Genomic DNA, 21,106 nt, shown 5'->3' with positions numbered 1-21,106 from the left:
ATCTTATGGTGGCTTCAGGCGCTGATGGAGTTCTTTCAGAGGGTCATAGACCACAAAGAGCAGAACAAGATGACCTTGAACAACGTTGCCGTGGTGATGGCTCCAAACATCTTCATGTTTAAAGGCTTCCGCAACAAGATCAGTGAGCAACAGGAATTCTCCCTGGCCACGGAGACCGCCAACATCGTCCGACTACTCATCAGATACCAAAACCTGCTCTGGACGGTAGGCTCAAGTCACTAATGGAGTTTTGAATGTTTGTATGCATAGAAAAAGTGTGATTTAACAAACAATCATACAAGCATCATACACACACACACACACACACACACCGGTAGGAGATAACCATTGATAAATACCAATTGTTCTCAGCCTCAGTGCTCATGTACGACCTTGGCTATTTTCATTTCGAAACGCCCCTAATTAACCATATATAGTCAAAATCATAAAGCCTGTGGGGGAAATACAGCGCCGTGCCATGAAATATAACGTCGCAACCCAAAAAAGCAAAGAAAAAACATCTATTTTCAGAGACTGAAGTAGAGGTGCTAGTGTCAGAGATTGAGTACAACCAAAATGTTTTATTTGGTTGCTCAGCTGTGGCTTGACCAGTAAAAATGAAAACATAGCTACAAAGAGAAGACTGTTAAGACAATTAGTTTCTTTCGCAATGGCAAATGTACTTCCAATGAGTAGGCCATCCGTCCTCAACTCCCTCCTGTAGGCGTATAGGCCAACATGACTATTTCTGCAAAATGAACGAGTCGTGCGTGCCTCCTCATTCACATAACCTATCCCCTGAACATTAAAAGTGGAAGCCTTTTCTGTTCACAACTCTTTGTGGGATGGTGCTTTTACGGCGACGTGGGTGCCGTCTATTGCTTCGTTAGTATTTGGGAACCCATTGATGGCAAAGAAACCCCTCTTGACTTCAACCTGTTGTGCGACGATGTATGGAAATGGTATGTTACGGTTTGTTTTGCTGATGATTGCATCCCAAAACATTGGCTCATCGAGGGCTGTGAGATGCCGATCGGCAAGCTCCCGCTGAAAAGTGCACGTTGCCAAAAAAAAAACAGAGGGTGGATAGCACTTGGATGTCAGTGGAGGCTGCTGAGGGAGGATGGCTCATAATAATGGCTGGAACGGAATGGTATCAAACACATGAAAACCATGTTTGATTCCATTTACTCTGTTCCAGCCATTATTATGGTCTGTCCTCCCCTCAGAAGCCTCCACTATTGGATGTGCATCTGAATGTCATCTGTTTACTTTTTTTTAAAGTAGGTCTTAAATCCTCGCAAAAATCCTATAAGATTTGTTTTGGGAAACGATATCTGATGATCCAATCTGTGCATTATGGAGAGAAAAAAAAGTCCCACCTGTCTCTAAAAACGTGCTCTCTGCGAAATGCAGCGTTTTGCTTAATCCTCCAACAGAGCAAGCTCAGTCTATCATTCGATTTCCCATTGTTAAAATACTATAAAAGACAATGGTTTCACTTGAACTTTGTGCCTGTAATTTAACAAATGACTGTACTTTGTATGGATTGTTATCGTAACAAATGCACGGATGTGGTCAAATGATATGCCTGTCAAGATATGTTGCATGAATTCACATTGGAAATACAATGAAATTACTCTCATAATTTCAGACATATTTTCCATATTCTATGCTTGACAGGTAGTTTCCTTATTCCACCACTCGTGCGTACCCATGGTCATGGCTGTGCGTGAATTTACAGACACTCAAGCAAATGTTCATATTGATAAATGTCACACTTTGCGCGGGAAATGATCGCACGCATGGTTTACGCACAGATTTGTGCCTACACATGATTGATAAATGAGGCCCCTGTACTTTATGTATCTGGCTACTGTATGTAATTGGTATGGCTCTTCAATGGCACAATTTGTAATTGTATCATACATTTTTCACAGATTCCTAAATTCATAATGAATCAAGTCAGAAAACAAAACACGGAGAACCAGAAGAAAATGAGCAAAGACCGCGCCATGATGAAACTCCTAAAGAAGATGGCCTATGAGCGAGAGAAACACGAGAAACCCCTCTCTGAGGTGAGGGCAGCAGTAGCAGACAAAGGTGTCTGTCTGTAGCACCTGTATATGGTATTCCAATTGGCTCTGCGACCGTACTGAAAAGCAGTTATAGCTGAGGGCAATACCCATGCGGTTGAATGAATCAAGAGGAGAATATGTGAATGACTCGACTCAAATGCCTTCTGCGCTTCCTGGTTCAACTGATGAAATAGGGGGAGTGGCTCCCCTGTGACACCTAGTGGCAATATGTAGAACTGCAACTCCGTTTTTTTTTTATTGTTTGAAAATGACAATGAAGAAATTGCATAATATAACAGAATTTGAATACCTCAAAGAATATTTATATTGAAGAGCAATTTTCAATAAATGCTTTTTGTATAAAAGTATAACTGCTGTACATTTGTATATAGGTGTAGTATGGAGTACAGTAACGACACTAGTATTATTCTGGTTAGCTGAGACATGTCTGTGTTGTCTCTCCCCATGCAGGTGGACAGTAGTTCTCAGGGCTTCATCAGGGTCCAAGCCCCTCAGTTCTCTAAGGTCTCCATGGCTGTCCAGCTGACTGAAGAGTTGCAGGCATCTGATGTCCTCAGCCGCTTTCTCAGCCAGGACAGGTAAAAACAACACCCCTCCCTCCCCCTGTCCTCCGAGGGGCACTACTGTCATCCCGTTACACTCCAAAGGCTTGCAGTCACCTAATGATTACTCTCAGCCCACTCCCTCACACAGGGTATTCTGGGTGCAGTTAAATTACACTACAGAGACATTTACACCCTGGGTGTGTTATAACTGAGCAGCCCATGGGAACTGTTATTTCTGAGACACTGCACGGCGTGGCTCTGATTTCTCTTTATTTGTATACTGCCCTAGAAAGGCAAAACGATGCTGATTTTCATGATTTAGACTGGCTCCCGACTCCCGACACGTTCATTACCAAAGGACAGTTGGAAATCGAATTTCAATGTTGCAAATGTCGGCGAGACAGACAGCAATGTTATTACAAATCTCTGCTGTTGAAAACCAAATGCTAGTCTAAAATAAATGGGAGATAATGTCTAGATGCTTTTTACAGTGTAGCTCTAGTATATACATTGCCTGGCTGGGCTGATGAGACAGTGGATTGCGCAGTCACATGGAACAGAGTCTATAGGCATTTCAACGTCATAGATGATTTAGCCGGTACTAACTTGTGGAAGACACTGGCTGGAATGCGGTTTTAACCAATCAATGGCCAGGATTAGACCCAGCCATTGTATAAATAAGTGATAATGCACTGATGTATTATCTTATTATGAAGTAATTTGATTTGACCTACAGTGAGCTCCAAAAGTATTGGGACAGTGACAATTTTTTTTGTTTTGGCTCTGTACTCCAGCACTTTGGATTTGAAATGATACGATGACTGAGGTTAAAGTGCAGACTGTCAGCTTTAATTTGAGGGTATTTTTTTATCCATAACTGGTGAACCATTTAGAAATTGCTGCACTTGTTGTACATAGTTGTTGTACATAGTTGACCATGAGTATTGGAACAAATTCACTTATGTGAATTAAAGTAGTGTAAAGTTAAGTATTTTGTCCCATATTCATAGCACGCAATGACTACATCAAGCTTGTTGGATGCATTTGCTGTTTGTTTTGGTTTATTTTTATTATTTTGTGCCCAATAGAAGTGAATGGTAAATAATGTATTGTGTCATTTTGGAGTCACTTTTATTGTAAATAAGAATAGAACATGTTTCTAAACACTTCTACATGCATGCGGATACTACTATGATTACAGATAATCCTGAATGAATCGTGAGAAAGTTACAGATGCACTAATACCATACCCCCAAGACACGCTAACCTCTCATCATTATAATAACGGGGGAGGTTAGCATTTTTTGGGGGGGGTTTGATATTTGTCCCAATACTTTTGGTCCCCTAAAATGGGGAGACTATGTACAAAAATGTATTTCTAAATGGTTCACCCGATATGGATGGAAATACCCTCAAATGAAATCAGATAGTCTGTGCTTCAACCTCATAGTCATTGTATCATATCAAATCCAAAGTGCTGGAGTACAGAGTCGCAACAACAAAAAATGGGTCACTGTTCCAATACTTTTGGAGCTCACTGTATGACCCCTAAAATGCAGATACTGCACTCTGCCTTTTTGTATGACTTTAAACAACTATATGGGTAATGCAAAGGCAAAGTGTAGTATCTACAATCTAAATATGTTCATCCAACTTTTTTGTTGTTTTTCCTGTTTGACTTTGTATGGTCATTTATTTGACTTGGGTCATAGGTCAAATCAGTGGTCATGGTTGAAATGCAGAAAAAATGATTTAATACATCAGTGCATTAAATCATTTTATCTTATTATTATCACTTATCTACCGATGACATATTTGGCTGGACAGCAAATAAACGTTAAAGCCATTTTTCTCAGTTTCCCTGTTTGCGTAGTTACTGCTCTTTGCAGTGAAAAACATGGTGGCACAAAGCCAAAGTGCAGTAACTTCACTTACTGCTGTTTGCCTTGGTTTTTACTTGGATTTTGTAGTTACTGCAAATGTCACACTCCATGTTCTCTGAAACGGAACATAATTGAACCAGAACACTTGGTCACAAGATTAAACAGATACTAGAAAACCTGATTTCAGTCTTAACTAAATTTTGACCAAAAGTGTAGTTACTGCATTTTGCCTTTGTAGGGAAGTATAAAACTCAACTGTTTTGGAATGTTACTCTATTTGTAATTTGGTTTTTTTGTTTATCCCTCAGTATGTTGTCTGTGTGTGTGTGTTCTAGCTCTGTGTCTGTGAAGAGAGAAGATCTGTGCCTTTATGAAATCGGAGGGAATATCCGTAAGTACAAAGTCATTTAACACACAAACCATCTCATATATCTTAGGTGGCATTTCTAGTTTCTCAAAAAGGATGATTCTATTACAAAGTATTATCTGTAAAAAAAAGAAAAGGGGGGGGGGGGGGAAAGAAAAGCAAAATGTCAACATCCTGCAGTAGACTGTATTCAGACCATATTCTGCTGTAAATTCATAGTAGTACCATCCAGTAAGTCATTAAAGATGTTTTAAGGACATGGTTCAAATCCCACCTCCCCTTAATTGGAGCCAGTTTACTACAGCAGGAAAATGCAGCAACAGGAAATGTGAATTATTATGAGTATTATAATTAGTGGACTTTTGTAGGGGTTGATACAGGGAAAATCAAATCAGAAATGTCAAAGTAGGAATTACAAACTCCAGAAGTCTCTTTTTAAACCTCAAATACACTACAAGTTTTGAATTTCCTCATGAAACAGGGTGATCAAATTAAGATCCTAGATCCTGTCTGTATGTCAGACGTGACCTGATTTTAGTTCTTTGCTGTGTGTTGTTCCTGAACAGAGGAGCGCTGCCTGGATGAGGAGACCTATATGAAAGACCTGTTGGAGCTCAACCCCAGTGCAGAGTGGTTCATCAAGTGCATCCAGAGATAGGATATCTGACTGCTCACACCCTGCAAGGAGAACGGACGGGGGTACCGCAAGAGAAACCGTTTTCTGTCTACTTCACCATGACATGCTAATGTTAAGGCTGACCACTGGACCAAAGGACAGGTATTACAGTGTTAATGTTGTTGTCGTTTGTGGGGTTGTAGTTTTAGAATGCTACTGGAAGTTCAACTGTCAACGCATGAGGAGATGGACAGTTGTGACTGAGGAGAGCCACTGAACAATAATCTGTGATAGGTCTGTGTGTTGATGATGATGATGATGAGGGAAATTTACTATACCATCAAGGTCCTGGATTAATTGATCGTAATGATCAATACAGTAAATGGTCAAAAGCCAAGAAAACAGTAGTATTATAATGGGTATAAAAATGACAAGTTTGTCAGACATTGTATTTACATGAAATAATAGACATGCAAGCTCTAATTTGAAACACTAATATGATTTGTTTTACTCTGTAGCTCATTCTCCCTTGTAAGATGGTGAGTGCATGCCTCCCCTAACTCAATTTGTGTTTTACTGTAGTTCTTTGTAAAGGTTATATTCATTGACTCATTCCATTTCACCCAAATACTGCCCAGCGACGTCTGTAATCAGAAATGGCAGTGCTCAATATTGCAGATAAATAGACAAGTCACTAATGTTGTGACATTTTCACAATATTTCAAAACAATTCTTCCCTGTTACTACTTTTAAATTCACTGCCAAATCATAATGTAGGGTGAGCTGAAGTGGTTGGTGGATATAACACTCCTTAGTTCTCATAGAGGGTATTCTAGCCCCAGTTTGCTATTAGGCACTTATCTGTGGGGTCCCTCCTGAGCAATCCCTCTCCACTGTGACTTCTGTCCGTTTCATGTTGACCATGTAGACAGAATATGACCAGTGAAAGAGACAGCCAATGAGAATCAAAGGGATGGCGTTAAAGTCCATTTATTTAAAGGTGTTTGTTAACATCAGTTCTCAAGCTGTGGTCCTAAACTAGCATTTCAGGTTGCTTCCTAATAACATTACAGTGTGGTTCTCAAAAGATACTTTCAATGGAGGAAACGGTTTAAAATCATTTTAAATGTGTATGTCTGAACATTTCAATTTAGAAAGCAAAAATGATATAACTACAGATATGACTGTACTGTATGAACTGTGCTAAACGATGTGATTTGTATACCCTCTCCCTGCCCGTATGTTGTGCTTTATACTGTAAATACGGCTGTTGAAAGATGTCCCTTTTGTTGTTGTATACTATATGTTCTACAGCTTCTAAAATGACCACTAAACATTTTGTAAATAATTGCATAATTACTCCTTTTTGGTGTGTGTGCTCATTTGGTATAATGCAACAGACACAGATAAATAAAAATGACAAAAGAAAGCAAAATAAAAAGTTCCCTGAAGGAGGATACTGTTTTTGTTTTGCTTGTGACTACATGAGTAGTACATGTTTCCTTTGATGCGCCTGTACTGTGGCCTGGAGGGCTTGGCTGTAGTGGTGGAAGGGAACTTGGACACAATGAGGTGGCTGGAGCTGGCCAGACATCACTAGATCACACACAGAGGTCACCATGGCCTGTAGCTGCATCACATCTGCAGGGCACAGAGAGACACAACTCACCCATATGGAAAATATATACATGAATTAAACAATATTCTGCTGTTCTACCTGGAACTTGTAAGTAATACATATGGCAGCAAATACACTGAGAAGATTCATAGGTTCTTGTAATATCGGACATATCATTGGTTAACATTTAGACATAACAGAAATGTTGCATGTGTTGTTTATGCAAACATAAGAGACAAGCTAAGCCTTCTAAGGTCTCATACATAGGACATACACTGTCTCACATCACTTATTGAAGAAAGAAAGTCTGCCATGAGTAGGTGGAAAGGGAGAGGATGGAGTTGGTTGAAGAAGGAGAGGAGGATGAGGAGTAGAGAGCTAAAGAGGGGGAGGAGAAGGAGGAATTACTTCTATAGAAGCAGTGAATCAATTTCGTTATTAAGTGGAGATCCCTGACACATGAAAAAAGTCACGACCGGGCTGATGGACACATGAAATGCCGGTACAATTTTATAAACGCCGACAATTTGTTCGTTCGACATGATGGGATCTTTTTGTGTTGGTCAAATCAATTATGCGAAAAATGGCGGTGGAAACGCCTATATTGATATAATAACCATCATATCGAATTAAACTTGAAGCCACGCGAGGATATGTTCTGTGGTCCTCCCACTACGACTCGGGAAAACATGCAGTTTATTAGGATCAGATTAAATAAATCATGAGATTGATGCTCCTTTCCAATAAATATCCAGGGTTTTATTCTGGTGACATGATGATCGGTGCTTGACTACCGTTTTATAAATACAAATAATATCGCTCTTATCCATAATATTCTCAATGTAGGTAGCCTTCCCGCACTGTATCTGCAAGCTGTTGGCTAGAGCGCAGGTACCAAGACCGGAGTGGGTATATTCGCTATATAACGCAACAACTTTTGTGACAAAACCATCAGTTTAGTTAAAAATGCGATGCGAAACCCATTTAAAAAGTATTTTTCATTTGGTACATGGGAATTTAACAGCAAAAGTTATTTTTATGTGCACTACGTCATCACGCACCGCATTTTATCCACAAAAAAAGTCAGTTTGATGTGGTGCAAAAATGCGCATATTGTTTTAGAGAGATTTTTGAATGTTCGCATGAAAATCTGTTGCAAATTGGATGGAAACCTAGCTAGTGACAAATATCAAAGTTAGGCTGTCTTTGGTTAAAACCATGAATGGAAGACCAAAGGCATAGCTATATATAAATCAACTGTCCAGTAGGTGGTGCTGCCCAGCCTCAACCATGAAAACTCAAACCTGAAAATGTATAGTAATGCTCATGTTTTTGACTTATAAAAACAATGTGAAACCTATATAGAAATAATTCATTTTGTCGAGGTTATATTGTCAGAACATACACACTTTTATTATAAAATTCATAGATGACTGATATAATTCATATATTCTGCCTCAAATATGTCACAATCATGTATTCAATTGTGTATGTCATATAAGGAATATACTGTAAGTCAACACATATACAATTACACCATTGACATATATGGACAAATATACAAAATCTTACCAGATACTATTTAATTACATTCATTATTCGATTTTTGTAATCATTATTTTCTTCTGCCACACAAGATTCTTATTTGTTTTTCATGATTATTTTCCACATGGCGACATGATTCAGTCTTTGAAAGTTGGATAAAGTGTACACTAGAAGGTTAAAGTGAGTGAGCTTTGTGCAGAAACTTTACCTTTACTGTTGCTTCTTTTCCACTGCGTCATCCAGAATCCTTGTAATGTTATATTCTTAAAAATGAGTGATTTCTTTTCGAGAGTCAAAGAAAACAGAAATGTCAAGAATGTGCTGTCAGCAAGGTTACATATGGTGCAATTTACAGTGCAATCTGAGAATCATTTGCGATTATGTTGAACAAGAAATATGAACTCACAGCTGGAATCTGGAGAGGCTTTTTGGCCATCCCACCATATGTCACTAATGTTGCCCCATCACTGTGAGGGCATTCAAAAAGAGGGATTAGCTTTCACAGAGAATCAGTCCTTTCAAAGCCTAAATTAACATGATGGATTACATTATTTATGCAGACCATGTTGCAGTAAAGATTTTGGCTAGAAACCCCCCTCAGAAACCTACCAAAGACTAGAGAGGACAAGTCCACCACTCCGGCCTCCCACACAGTTCAAACCCAGGATGGGCTTTGGGAGCTCCTAAAATGGCAATTCATTAGTGTAGTCTACAATTGACTGTTGGAAAGAAGCCAATACCTCTAATCTCATCATACATTCGATGGTGTATCTATTCTCTTACCTGAATTACGTTATCCAGACCCAGACATTGCAGCTCTTCTTCAGTGATAACAAAATCAGCTCCCATCGATTTTAGTTCCTCCTCCAACTCTTGTCTATTGGGTCTGAGAGAAAACATGAAAAATGTACTCATTGAATTTGAATATGAATACTATTGTTATGTTCTGGGTCGATACTAGACAGAGTCCCCACCTGTCTCTGATGACGTTGATGGTCTTCACCCCCAAGGCAGCGGCTATTTGAATGACAGCCTGACCCACTGCACTGTTGGATCCATTCTGTATCACAGTGGCCCCTGCAGACAATGAATAAATGATTGAATGAAGTAATTATTTATTCATGAGTTAATACTTGTTTACTGCTTATAAAGCACCATTTCATCAAAAGTTTCACACTTGAGTAACAGTAGCTTGTACAGGCAACAAAAATGGACCAAAATGACAGTGTCCCACAGAAATAATGTTTATCGAACTACTGTTGTCTACCTGGTTTGAGTGTAACAAAGTCCTGCAGCATCCTGTAGGCAGTGCAGGGGTTCACCCCAATGGTAGCAGCCCCCAGCAGAGGGATGTCCTTGGGGACCTGGAGAAGGTCATCAGCCTCACACACTGCCTCTGTCCTCCATGTACCTTTAAACAGAACCCCACCCAAACGCTGTCTCACAATGATGATGTCATGTCCCACAACACAAATACAACAAGTAGTTTGAGACTCTTGTCTCAGTCATTTCTTATCACTAGGTCTTGGTCAGGGGAAAACCAAAGGTATCCACATGGCCCTCCCACCACTGTGGTTTTACAGACAGAAGAGGAATGTACTGTAGTACTGATGTACTGTTTTCTCACCAAAGCCGGCATCCCATGGTATGGCCCAGTCTCCTGGTCTCAGAGAGGTGACCTTCCTACCAACCTCCACCACCTCCCCCACTCCCTCATTCCCACCCACAGCAGGAAACACTGGAAGGATTGGGTATGTGCCTGTGGATTACAATGCAAATAACTGTTTTATACCCTGTGTAGTCTTGAAAACCCGACCCCAAGGCAACAGCAGTGGGAGGCGAACTGAATGTCTAGAGAGAATCTATGGTAACACGAGGTAACCGGAGCTAGACTCCAGCACCTTATGGGTGCAAAAGGAAAAGTAGGATAAACCAAGGTTATGCCAAATTTAGGGTTAGGGTTGTAGTTGAGGCTGGGGTTAGGGTTGAACCGGGATGTGGACATGAAGCTAGGGTTAGGGTTGTGGTTGAGGCTGGGGTTAGGGTTGAACCGGGATGTGGACATGAAGCTAGGGTTAGGGTTGTGGTTGAGGCTGGGGTTAGGGTTGAACCGGGATGTGGACATGAAGCTAGGGTTAGGGTTGTGGTTGAGGCTGGGGTTAGGGATGAACTGGAATGTTGACATGAAGGTAGGGTTAGTGTTGTGGTTGAGGCTGGGGTTAGCGTTGAACCGGGATCTCAACATGAAGGTAGGGTTAGGGTTGTGGTTGAGGCTGGGGTTAGGGTTGAACTGGGACATGGACATGAAGCTAGGGTTAGGGTTGTGGTTGAGGCTGGGGTTAGGGTTTAATGGGATGTGGACATGAAGCTAGGGTTACGGTTGTGGTTGAGGTTGTAGTTAGGGTTGTGGTTGAGGCTGGGGTTAGGGTTGTGGTTGGAGTTAGGGTTGTGGTTGAGGCTGGGGTTAGGGTTGTGGTTGAGGCTGGGGTTAGGGTTGTAGTTGAGGCTGGAGTTAGGGTTGTGGTTGAGGCTGGGGTTAGGGTTGTAGTTGAGGCTGGAGTTAGGGTTGTGGTTGAGGCTGGGGTTAGGGTTGTGGTTAAGGCTGGGGTTAGGGTTGAACCGGGATGTGGACATGAAGCTAGGGTTAGGGTTGTGGTTGAGGCTGGGGTTAGGGTTGAACCGGGATGTGGACATGAAGCTAGGGTTAGGGTTGTGGTTGAGACTGGGGTTAGGGATGAACTGGAATGTTGACATGAAGGTAGGGTTAGTGTTGTGGTTGAGGCTGGGGTTAGCGTTGAACTGGGACATGGACATGAAGCTAGGGTTAGGGTTGTGGTTGAGGCTGGGGTTAGGGTTTAATGGGATGTGGACATGAAGCTAGGGTTACGGTTGTGGTTGAGGTTGTAGTTAGGGTTGTGGTTGAGGCTGGGGTTAGGGTTGTGGTTGGAGTTAGGGTTGTGGTTGAGGCTGGGGTTAGGGTTGTGGTTGAGGCTGGGGTTAGGGTTGTAGTTGAGGCTGGAGTTAGGGTTGTGGTTGAGGCTGGGGTTAGGGTTGTAGTTGAGGCTGGAGTTAGGGTTGTGGTTGAGGCTGGGGTTAGGGTTGTGGTTAAGGCTGGGGTTAGGGTTGAACCATGACATGGACATGAAGCTAGGGTTAGGGTTATGGTTGAGGCTTGGGTTAGGGTTGAACCTGTATGTGGACATGAAGCTAGGGTTAGGGTTGTGGTTGAGGCTGGGGTTAGGGTTGAACCTGTATGTGGACATGAAGCTAGGGTTAGGGTTGTGGTTGAGGCTTGGGTTAGGGTTGAACCTGTATGTGGACATGAAGCTAGGGTTAGGGTTGTAGTTGAGGCTGGGGTTAGGGTTGAACCTGTATGTGGACATGAAGCTAGGGTTAGGGTTGTGGTTGAGGCTGGGGTTAGAGTTGAACCTATATGTGGACATGAAGCTAGGGTTAGGGTTGAGGCTGGGGTTGAACCGGGATGTTTACATAAGCCTAATGTAACCCTAGTCCTGTTCAACCACCTCTACATGCTTTATTCTTAGTTATTATGAAGTGTTACCAAATATCTTAAAGATACAGTCTCGATTAACTGATCTATCATGTACTATTGATTCATGCAGTATGAATGTTACCTTGTAGCATGTTAATATCAGCTGGATTCACTGGTGCTGCCAACATCCTCAGTCTGACACTGTGTTGACCCAGGGCTGGCAAGGACATCTCCTCCATTCTATTATATGGACAATAACACAATCATGTAAATTAGAAATTGCCATCCACATTGATGTTTATGTGTTTCTTTATTCATATTGAGGAAACGTTTCCAGCTACAGTTAGGTAGCAATGATAAAGAGTTAAAACTGGAGAAACAGCACATGGCCATAATGTCTTTGACAATCTTTTTATATATTTTTCAATTCGCTTTGGGGCTATTTTTGTCACGACTTCCGCCGAAGTCGGCTCCTCTCCCTGTTCGGGCGGCGTTCGGCGATCGACGTCACCGGCCTTCTAGACATCGCCTCTCCATTTTTCATATTCCCATTTGTTTTGTCTTGTTCCACACACACCTGGTTTTCATTCCCTAATCACACTGAATGTATTTAGTCCTCTGTTCCCCTCCATGTCTTTGTGTGAAATTGTTTTGATGTTATGTGGGTATTGTTACACGCCAGACTTTTGTTTATGTTCCGTGTTTTGGGCACGTTATATGTACTTATGTGCTTTCGTTTGAACCGGAATAAAAAGTGCGCCTGTTAACTACACTCTGCTCTCCTGCACCTGACTTCGCCTCCAGTACACACCCTTAACAGAATTTCACACCTACCATGGAGTCAGCAGGAGCAGGTACCCCGGTTAGAGGAGTCGAGGAGTGCGTCCAGGAACACTCTGCAATGTTACATCATCTTGGTGCCATGATGGATCGCGTTGTCCAGACCATGGACCGCTGGGAGAGACAGGAAGTCTCTCCAGTGCCTCGACCAGCGCAACCGGGGTTACCTCTACCCGTCCCGGCCGGAGCGAGTCCCAGTGGGATGCGTCTCTCCCTTCCCAGGGAGTATGATGGGACGGCAGCACAGTGCCAGAGGTTCCTGTTACAACTGGACCTCTACCTGGCCACCGTTCACCCAGCTCCCTCGGGAAGGGAGAGAGTGTCCGCCCTCGTCTCATGCCTTTCGGGGAGAGCTCTGGAGTGGGCAAACACCGTGTGGGGAGAAGGTGACGCGGCATTGGACCACTTCAAGGAGTTAAATGGAACGGCTCTTCCATTTAAAGCAGGGGACGAGGAGCGCCCAGGAGTTCGCCCTGGAATTCCGGACCTTGGCCGCCGGAACAGGCTGGAATGACAGGGCCCTCATCGACCACTATCGATGCAGCCTGCGTGAGGATGTCCGACGTGAGCTGGCCTGCAGGGATGCCACCATCACCTTTGACCAACTGGTGGATTTGTTCATCCGGTTGGATAATCTGCTGGTCACCCGCAGACGTCCAGAGGGGGCTCTGTCGGTTCCATCTTCCAGCACCCCCGCTCCGGTGCCCATGGAGTTGGGAGGGGATGCGCGTAGGGAGGCTGGAGGAGGGGCCATCACGTGCACCATCTGTGGCCGCAGAGAGCACACTGTCGGTCAGTGCCGTGTCGGTCCCTCTGGGAGTCGAGGCAGCAGGCAGGGCACTCTGGCGTCACCACACTCATCCAGAGTCCTCTGTTGACCACCTGTTTGTACCTGTTTGTTTCCCTGAGTTTTCCCCGCATTCCCAGCATAAGGCGCTCGTCGATTCAGGAGCAGCTGGGAATTTTATAGACAGAGTGTTAGCCCTTAGTTTAGGGATCCCCATTATTCCTGTAGTTAGACCTTTCCCGGTACACGCTGTGGATAGTCAACCATTAGGGTCCGGGCTAATCAGGGGTCATGAGGAGAGAATCAGTTTTCTTCCTCATTGACTCTCCTGCGTTTCCCATGGTACTAGGCCTTCCCTGGTTGGCTCATCATAACCCCACCATTTCCTGGCAACAGAGGGCTCTCATGGGGTGGTCGCGAGAGTGCTTGGGGAGGTGTGTAGGGGTTTCCGTTGGTGCTACCACAGTGGAAAGTCCAGACCAGGTCTCCACCGTGCGCATCCCCCCAGAATATGCCGATTTGGCTCTCGCCTTCCGTAAAAAAAGGCGACTCAAGTACCACCTCATCGACGGGGGGATTGTGCGATAAATCTCCTGGCAGACGCTGCGCTTCCCAGGAGTCACGTGTATCCCCTGTCGCAAGCGGAGACGGTGGCTATGGAGACATATGTCTCTGAATCCCTGCGTCAGGGGTACATTCGGTCCTCCACTTCACCCGCCTCCTTGAGTTTCTTTTTTGTGAAGAAGAAGGATGGAGGTCTGCGCCCGTGCATTGACTATAGAGGTCTCAATCAAGTCACGGTGAGGTACAGTTACCCGCTACCTCTTATCACCATGGCGATTGAGTCAATGCATGGGGCGCGCTTCTTCAGTAAACTGGATCTCAGGAGTGCGTATAACCTGGTGCGTATCCGGGAGGGAGACGAGTGGAAGACAGCGTTTAGTACCACCACAGGGCATTATGAGTACCTCGTCATGCCGTACGGGTTGATGAATGCTCCATCAGTTTTCCAATCCTTTGTAGACAAGATTTTCAGGGACCTGCACGGGCAGGGTGTAGTGGTGTAAACCGATGACATTCTGATATACTTCGCTACACGCGCCGAGCATGTGTCCTTGTTGTGCAGGGTACTTGGACGACTGTTGGAGCATGACCTGTACGTCAAGGCCAAGAAATGCCTGTTCTTTCAGCAGGCCGTCTCCTTCCTAGGGTATTGCATTTCCACATCAGGGGTGGAGATTGAGAGTGACCGCTTTGCAGCCGTGCGTAATTGGCCGACTCCCACCACAGTAAAGGAGGTGCAGTGATTTTTAGGGTTTGCCAATTACTACCGGAGATTTATCCGGGGTTTTGGCCAGGTGGCTACTCCCATTACCTCACTGCTGAAGGGGGGTCCTGTACGGTTGCAGTGGTCGGCTGAGGCGGACAGTGCTTTTGGGCAGCTAAGAGCTCTGTTTACTTTGGCTCCCGTGCTGGCCCATCCGGATCCCTCTTTGGCATTCATAGTGGAGGTGGACACGTCCGAGGCTGGGATAGGAGCCGTGCTCTCACAGGGCTCGGGTACGCCACCGAAACTCAGCCCCAGTGCCTTCTTCTCGAAGAAGCTCAGCCCGGCGGAACGTAACTATGATGTGGGGGACCGGGAGTTGTTGGCTGTGGTTAAAGCGTTGAAGGCATGGAGACATTGGCTTGAGGGGGCTAAACACCCTTTCCTCATCTGGACTGACCACCGCAACCTGGAGTACATCCGGGCAGCGAGGAGACTGAATCCTTGTCAGGCAAGGTGGGCCATGTTCTTTATCCGTTTTGTGTTTACCCTGTGCTACAGACCAGGTTCCCAGAATATGAAGGCAGACGCACTGTATGACACAGAGGAGCGGCCCTTGGATCAGACTCCCCATTCTCCCGGCCTCCTGCCTGGTAGCGTCGGTCATGTGGGAGCTGGATGCGGACATTGAGCAGGCGTTGCGTACAGAGCCCGCTCCCCTCCAGTGTCCCTTTGGTCGTATGTATGTTCCATCTGCTGTCCGTGACCAGTTGATCTATGGGCCCACACGTCACCCTCCTCTGGTCATCCGGGGATCGGTCGGACGGTGCGCTGTCTGACTGGGAAGTACTGGTGGCCCACCTTGGCAAAGGACGTGAGGGTTTATGTTTCCTCCTGCTCGGTGTGTGCCCAGTGTAAGGCTCCGAGATACCTGCCCAGAGGTAAGCTACATGCCTTACCCGTTCCACAACGACCTTGGTCACACCTGTCAGTGGATTTCCTAACCGATCTTCCTCTTTCAATCCTGGTCGTTGTGGATCATTTCTCTAGGTCCTGTCGTGTCCTCCCTCTGCCCGGTCTTCCTACGACCCTACAGACTGAAGAAGCCCTGTTTACTCACGTCTTCCGGCACTACGGGGTGCATGAGGATATAGTGTCTGATCGGGGTACCCAGTTTACGTCGAGAGTCTGGAAGGCGTTCATGGAACATCTGGGGTCTCGATCAGCCTCACCTCGGGTTTTCACCCCGAGAGTAACGGGCAGGTAGAGAGAGTCAACCAGGATGTGAGCAGGTTTCTGTGGTCCTATTGCCAGGACCGGCCGGGGGAGTGGGCGGCGCTCGTGCCCTGGGCCGAGATGGTGCAGAACTCGCTTCGCCACTCCTCCACTAACCTCTCCCCCTTACAGTGCGTATTGGGGTACCAGCCGGTTCTGGCGCCGTGGCATCAGGGTCAGACCGAGGCTCCTGCGGTGGACGACTGATTCAGGCGCGCGGAGGAGACATGGGAGGCCTTGGAAAATTTGGCCATAGGCTCTCATCGACATTACAGTAAATATTCTCAATGTTTATGCACCTGGGAATCTTTTGGGGGGCAAGGCAAACTCGACTTGAGTGGGTTGAGCCACTGATGTTATCTTCCTGTCCGGTCTTGTGCCCCCTTGGGCTCGTGTGGTGGGGGAGATCTTCTCTGCCTCGTCTCATGGTAGTAAGTTTGTGGTCTGTTGATATCCCTCTGGTGTTGTGGGGGTTATACTTTGACAAAGTGAGTGGGGTTTTATCCTGCCTGGTTGGCCCTATCCAGGGGTATCTTCAGACAGGGCCACAGTGTCCCCCGACCCCCCTGTCTCAGTCTCCAGCATCTATGTTCCAATTGTCTATGTGCCTGAGGGCTACAGTCATTCTGTCCTATCTGGTGTTTTTCTCCTGTATTATCTGGTGTCCTGTGTGATCTTAAGTAATAGCCCTCTAATTCCCCCATCTCTCTCTCACTCCTCCCGGAGGAGCTGAGCCCTAGGACCATGCCTCAGGACTACCTGGCCTGATGACTCCTGGCTGTCCCCATCCCCAGTCCACCTTGTCGTGCTGCTGATCCAGTTTCTACTGTTCTGCCTGCGGTTATGGAACCCTGTCCTTTTCACCGGATGTGCTACCCTATTCTCTCCCTCCCTCCCTCCCTCCCTCCCTCCCTCCCTCCCTCCCTCCCTCCCTCCCTCCCTCCCTCCCTCCCTCCCTCCCTCCCTCCCTCCCTCCCTCCCTCCCTCCCTCCCTCCCTCCCTCCCTCCCTACATGCTTGGCTATGAAAAGCCAACTGATATTTACTACTGAAGTGCTGGCCTGTTGCACCCTCTATAACCACTGTGATTATTATTTGACCATGCTAGTTCTATGAACGTTTGAAAATAACCTCTCTTGACATCTTGATGAAGGATCTGGCCTTAATGGCCATGTACTCTTATAATCTCCACCGGCACAGCCAGAAGAGGACAGGCCACCCCTCAGAACCTGGTTCCTCTTTAGGATTTTCCTAGCCACCGTGCTTCTACATTTGCATTGCTTGCACTTTGGGGTTTTAGGCTGGGTTCTGTACACGATCTTTGTGACAATCGGTTGATGTAAAAAGCTTTATAAATACATTTGATTGATTGATTGATTGAAGTGGATTTAACAGCTGACATCAATAAGGGATCATAGCTTTCGCATGGATTCACCTGGTCAGTCTATGTCATGGAAAGTTTTTCCTAAAGTTTTGTTCACCCAGTGTACATATGAAGTGGGTAAAACAGTAGGTAAACATTATTAAAGTGACCAATGTTCAATGACTATGTACATAGGGCAGCAGTCTCTAAGGTGCAGGGTTGAGTACCGGGTTGTAGCCGTTTAGTAACAGTGACTAAAGTTCAGGGCAGGGTACTGGTCAGAGGCCGGCTGGTGGTGACTATTTAACTGGAGATAGAAGCTGTTTTTCAGTCTCTCGGTCCCAGCTTTAGTGTACATATACTGTCTCCGCCTTTCAGATGGAAGCGGGGTGAACAGGCTGTGGCTCGGGTGGCTGAGGTCCTTGATGATCTTCTTGGCCTTTCTGTGACACCGGGTGCTGTAGATGTCCTGGAGGGCAGGCAGTGTCTCCCTGGTGATGCGTTGGGCTGACCACACCACCTTCTGGAGAGCCCTGCGGTTGTGGACGGTGCAGTTGCCGTACCAGGCGGTGATACAGCCCGACAGGATGCTCGCGATGGTGCATCTGTAGAAGTTTGTGAGAGTCTTGGGGGCCAAGCCACATCTCTTCATCCTCCTGAGGTTGAAGAGGCGCTATTGTCTGTATAGAGAAACCATTTCAGGTTGTCAGTGATGTGCACGCCGAGGAACTTTAAGCTTTTCACCCTCTCCACTGGGCCCCGTTGATGTGGGATGGGGGGTGTGCTCCCTCTGCTGTCTCCTGAAGTCCACGATCAGCTCCTTCGTTTTGTTGACATTGATGGAGAGGTTATTTTCCTGGCAGCACTCCACCAGGGCCCTCACCTCCTCCATGTAGGCTGTCTCGTCATTGTTGGTAAATAGGCCTACCACTGTTGTGTCATCTGCAAACTTTATGATTGAGTTGGAGGCTGAGGCCACCATGGCATTAGCTATCGCATTAGCTATCGCTGAACACTGTTCCATGCTGGCATGTGATCACAGTGGAGAAGCATGTAGAGTTCCTTTCTCAGACTCCACTGCTGCTACCCACTTCAAAATGCACAGGACAAAGTGCACAGAAATGATTAATGGTGTTCTAGCACCATACTTTCTGAAAACGTTGGTCGCAGATGTGGGTGACCAGCGTTTCGGCCTCCTCCTCGATGAGTCCACGGATGTAAGTGTTTCTAAGTACCTGGGGGTTGTGATAAGGTACTTTAGTGACACCAAGCAGCCAATTGTATCAACATTTCTGGGGCTTGTTGAGTTGGAGGGAAGAGATGCCAAATCTATAGCCCGTGCTGTTGTGGCTTTCCTCGAGAAGTGTTATCTTTAAAAATAGAAACTCCTGGGGATAGGGACTGACAATGCCTCTGTTATGACGGGGATTAACAATGGGGTCCATAAAGTGCTGAAGGAGGAGTATGGCCTCAAATATCTGGTTCTTATTCGCTGTGGTTGCCACTCTCTGCAGCTTGCTCATTTGTAGTTCTAAACATATTTAGGGTGTTTTTTTACTCACTTTTTGTCTCTCCCACGACGTTATTCCTCTCTCCTACAGCGTCCATCACAATTACATGCACATGGCCAATTATGCAAATTAGGCGATGACTTCATTTAGCGACTTCTAGCGACTTTTAGGACAGCCAATAGCTACTTTCCTTACTGAGGAGTTGGCAACACTGCAGGCTACACTCAGTCTCTTCTGCAGATGTGTGTGCGTCTGGTAGTGGGTCTCTATCTATCCTATTATTTTCCTTTCGGCAGGGTTAATACCTTCCTGGAGCCCGAACAAAAATCTTTATCTTTATCCTCTCTAACAATACCACTACAACCTTAAACAACTAAATGTGTAATTTAAAAATGGAAACTGCACTAAAATCTAAACGTGTTCATCCATCTGTCTTGGCTGTCTCATGCTGTGTGTGAAGGTATGTCACGATCAGGGATGCCTGAACTTGGAGTCCGATAGAAAACCAAGGCAAACTGCAGTAACTGCAGTCAAAACACAGTGGAACAAAGCCAGAGTGCAGTACATGTATTTATTTATTTTTACTGCTATTTGCCTTGGTTTTTACTAGGATTTTGTAGTTACTGCAAATTTGACTCTCCATTTTCTCTGAAACTGAATATAATTGAACCAGGACACTTTTTGTCACAAGAAAAAAACATACAAAAATGAATAATATAAAATAAATGGTCACAAGATAAAAATGACACTACTGAGTCTGATTTCAGTCTTAACTAAATTTGACCAAATGTGTAGTTACTGCTGTTTTCAATTGTACAGCAGAGTACATCTATTAAAATCATAAGTCATTATAATAGTACATTACAGTATATATCATACTATATGTTTATACTTTACAAACGTATATTTTCATTATGTAGTTCTCAATCTGTAGTAGAAAAAAACAGTGAAGTAATTCAGTTTTAAGGATTAAGTAATAGTAAAATGTATTTTAACAAATGAGAAGACAATCATATTGAAAGTAATGTCAGCATTGCATTGTGAAAAGCAATGACTTTATATGAACATGTATTGCAATGTGAAACATGTATTTCTAGATGAAATACTGATAAGGTTTGGTGATAAAGTGACTATGATTTTGTGTGTTGTACTGTACTTAGTCAATTGAACATTTGCTTAGAGCTTTGAAACAAGAACCTTTTAATGATCTGTTTTGAGCAGAACTATTTTCATTTCACAGTGAGCATCTCAAATTCCCTCTCAAATGTTTTCCAATCGACACACAGGTATGACAACATCATGTGATCCCTTACCTGACTGTGTCATACTGATGTCCGTGCTTTCTGTAGACCAGTGCTGAGCAGGAGTGGAGTTGCCGTAGAGCACCAGGGGCCAGGGTGGTTCTGCTCTCTCTCTGCCACAAGGACAGCACTCTCTCCTGGGTCAGTCTGAACAGAGGCCTCCTCATGACGATTGATGCAGCAAAGGCCACACTATGGATGAACCAATTCTACTTCTACACTGGGCATTAATGGTACACTGCCTCCCAGTAATCTCACTTCCTTAAACCTGACAGTCCTGATAGACTGGGAGGGTGAATAAAGCATGTGTTTTCCAGTATCTCATCTCCATTGTGGTGGTGACCCTGAAACGAAATACTCCATGATTGTGTAACAGCCTTCTAAAAATCGTAAATTCCCAATGCAGCTCATATGAACGAAAGTCGGGAAAAGGTAAAGTTGTTATAGCACGGAAGACATTCATAGAGCTGAATTGAAGGGATAGTTCACCCAAATTACAAAATTACCAGTTGGTTTCCTTACCCTGTAAGAAGTCTGTGTACAAGGTATGATTTGGTTTCCAATTGCTAACGTTTTAGCATTTGTGGCACAAATCCC

At 44.8% G+C, this 21,106-nt stretch overlaps 2 protein-coding genes across 3 annotated transcripts in view; one reads left to right on the top strand and one right to left on the bottom strand.

Moving 5' to 3' along the window:
• The window catches only part of arhgap18 (Rho GTPase activating protein 18), a 26,484-nt gene extending 19,519 nt beyond the window's left edge, over positions 1-6,965 (top strand). Inside the window, exons 11-15 of one of the 2 annotated variants that reach the window (XM_045719455.2) lie at positions 19-225; positions 1,941-2,078; positions 2,550-2,677; positions 4,836-4,918; positions 5,461-6,965. In XM_045719455.2, the coding sequence (XP_045575411.1) occupies positions 19-225; positions 1,941-2,078; positions 2,550-2,677; positions 4,836-4,918; positions 5,461-5,552 (648 nt within the window). In that variant the 3' untranslated portion in view covers positions 5,553-6,965. 2 annotated transcript variants of the gene reach the window in all.
• LOC106607757 (enoyl-[acyl-carrier-protein] reductase, mitochondrial) lies at positions 6,485-21,106 on the bottom strand. The gene is made up of 10 exons (XM_014205065.3): positions 20,522-21,106; positions 12,309-12,406; positions 10,301-10,432; positions 9,941-10,084; positions 9,648-9,750; positions 9,457-9,559; positions 9,283-9,356; positions 9,080-9,140; positions 8,882-8,954; positions 6,485-7,151 (listed from the first exon to the last, which is right to left on the bottom strand). Exons 1-10 carry the CDS (start codon positions 20,674-20,676, stop codon positions 6,991-6,993), a joined length of 1,104 nt encoding a protein of 367 aa, XP_014060540.2. The 5' UTR covers positions 20,677-21,106; the 3' UTR covers positions 6,485-6,990.

The sequence above is a fragment of the Salmo salar genome, chromosome 06, assembly GCF_965601325.2.
Source record: "Salmo salar chromosome 06, fSalSal1, whole genome shotgun sequence".
NCBI classification, from domain to species: Eukaryota; Metazoa; Chordata; class Actinopteri; order Salmoniformes; family Salmonidae; genus Salmo; species Salmo salar.
This window is presented reverse-complemented; position numbering and strand designations above follow the sequence as displayed.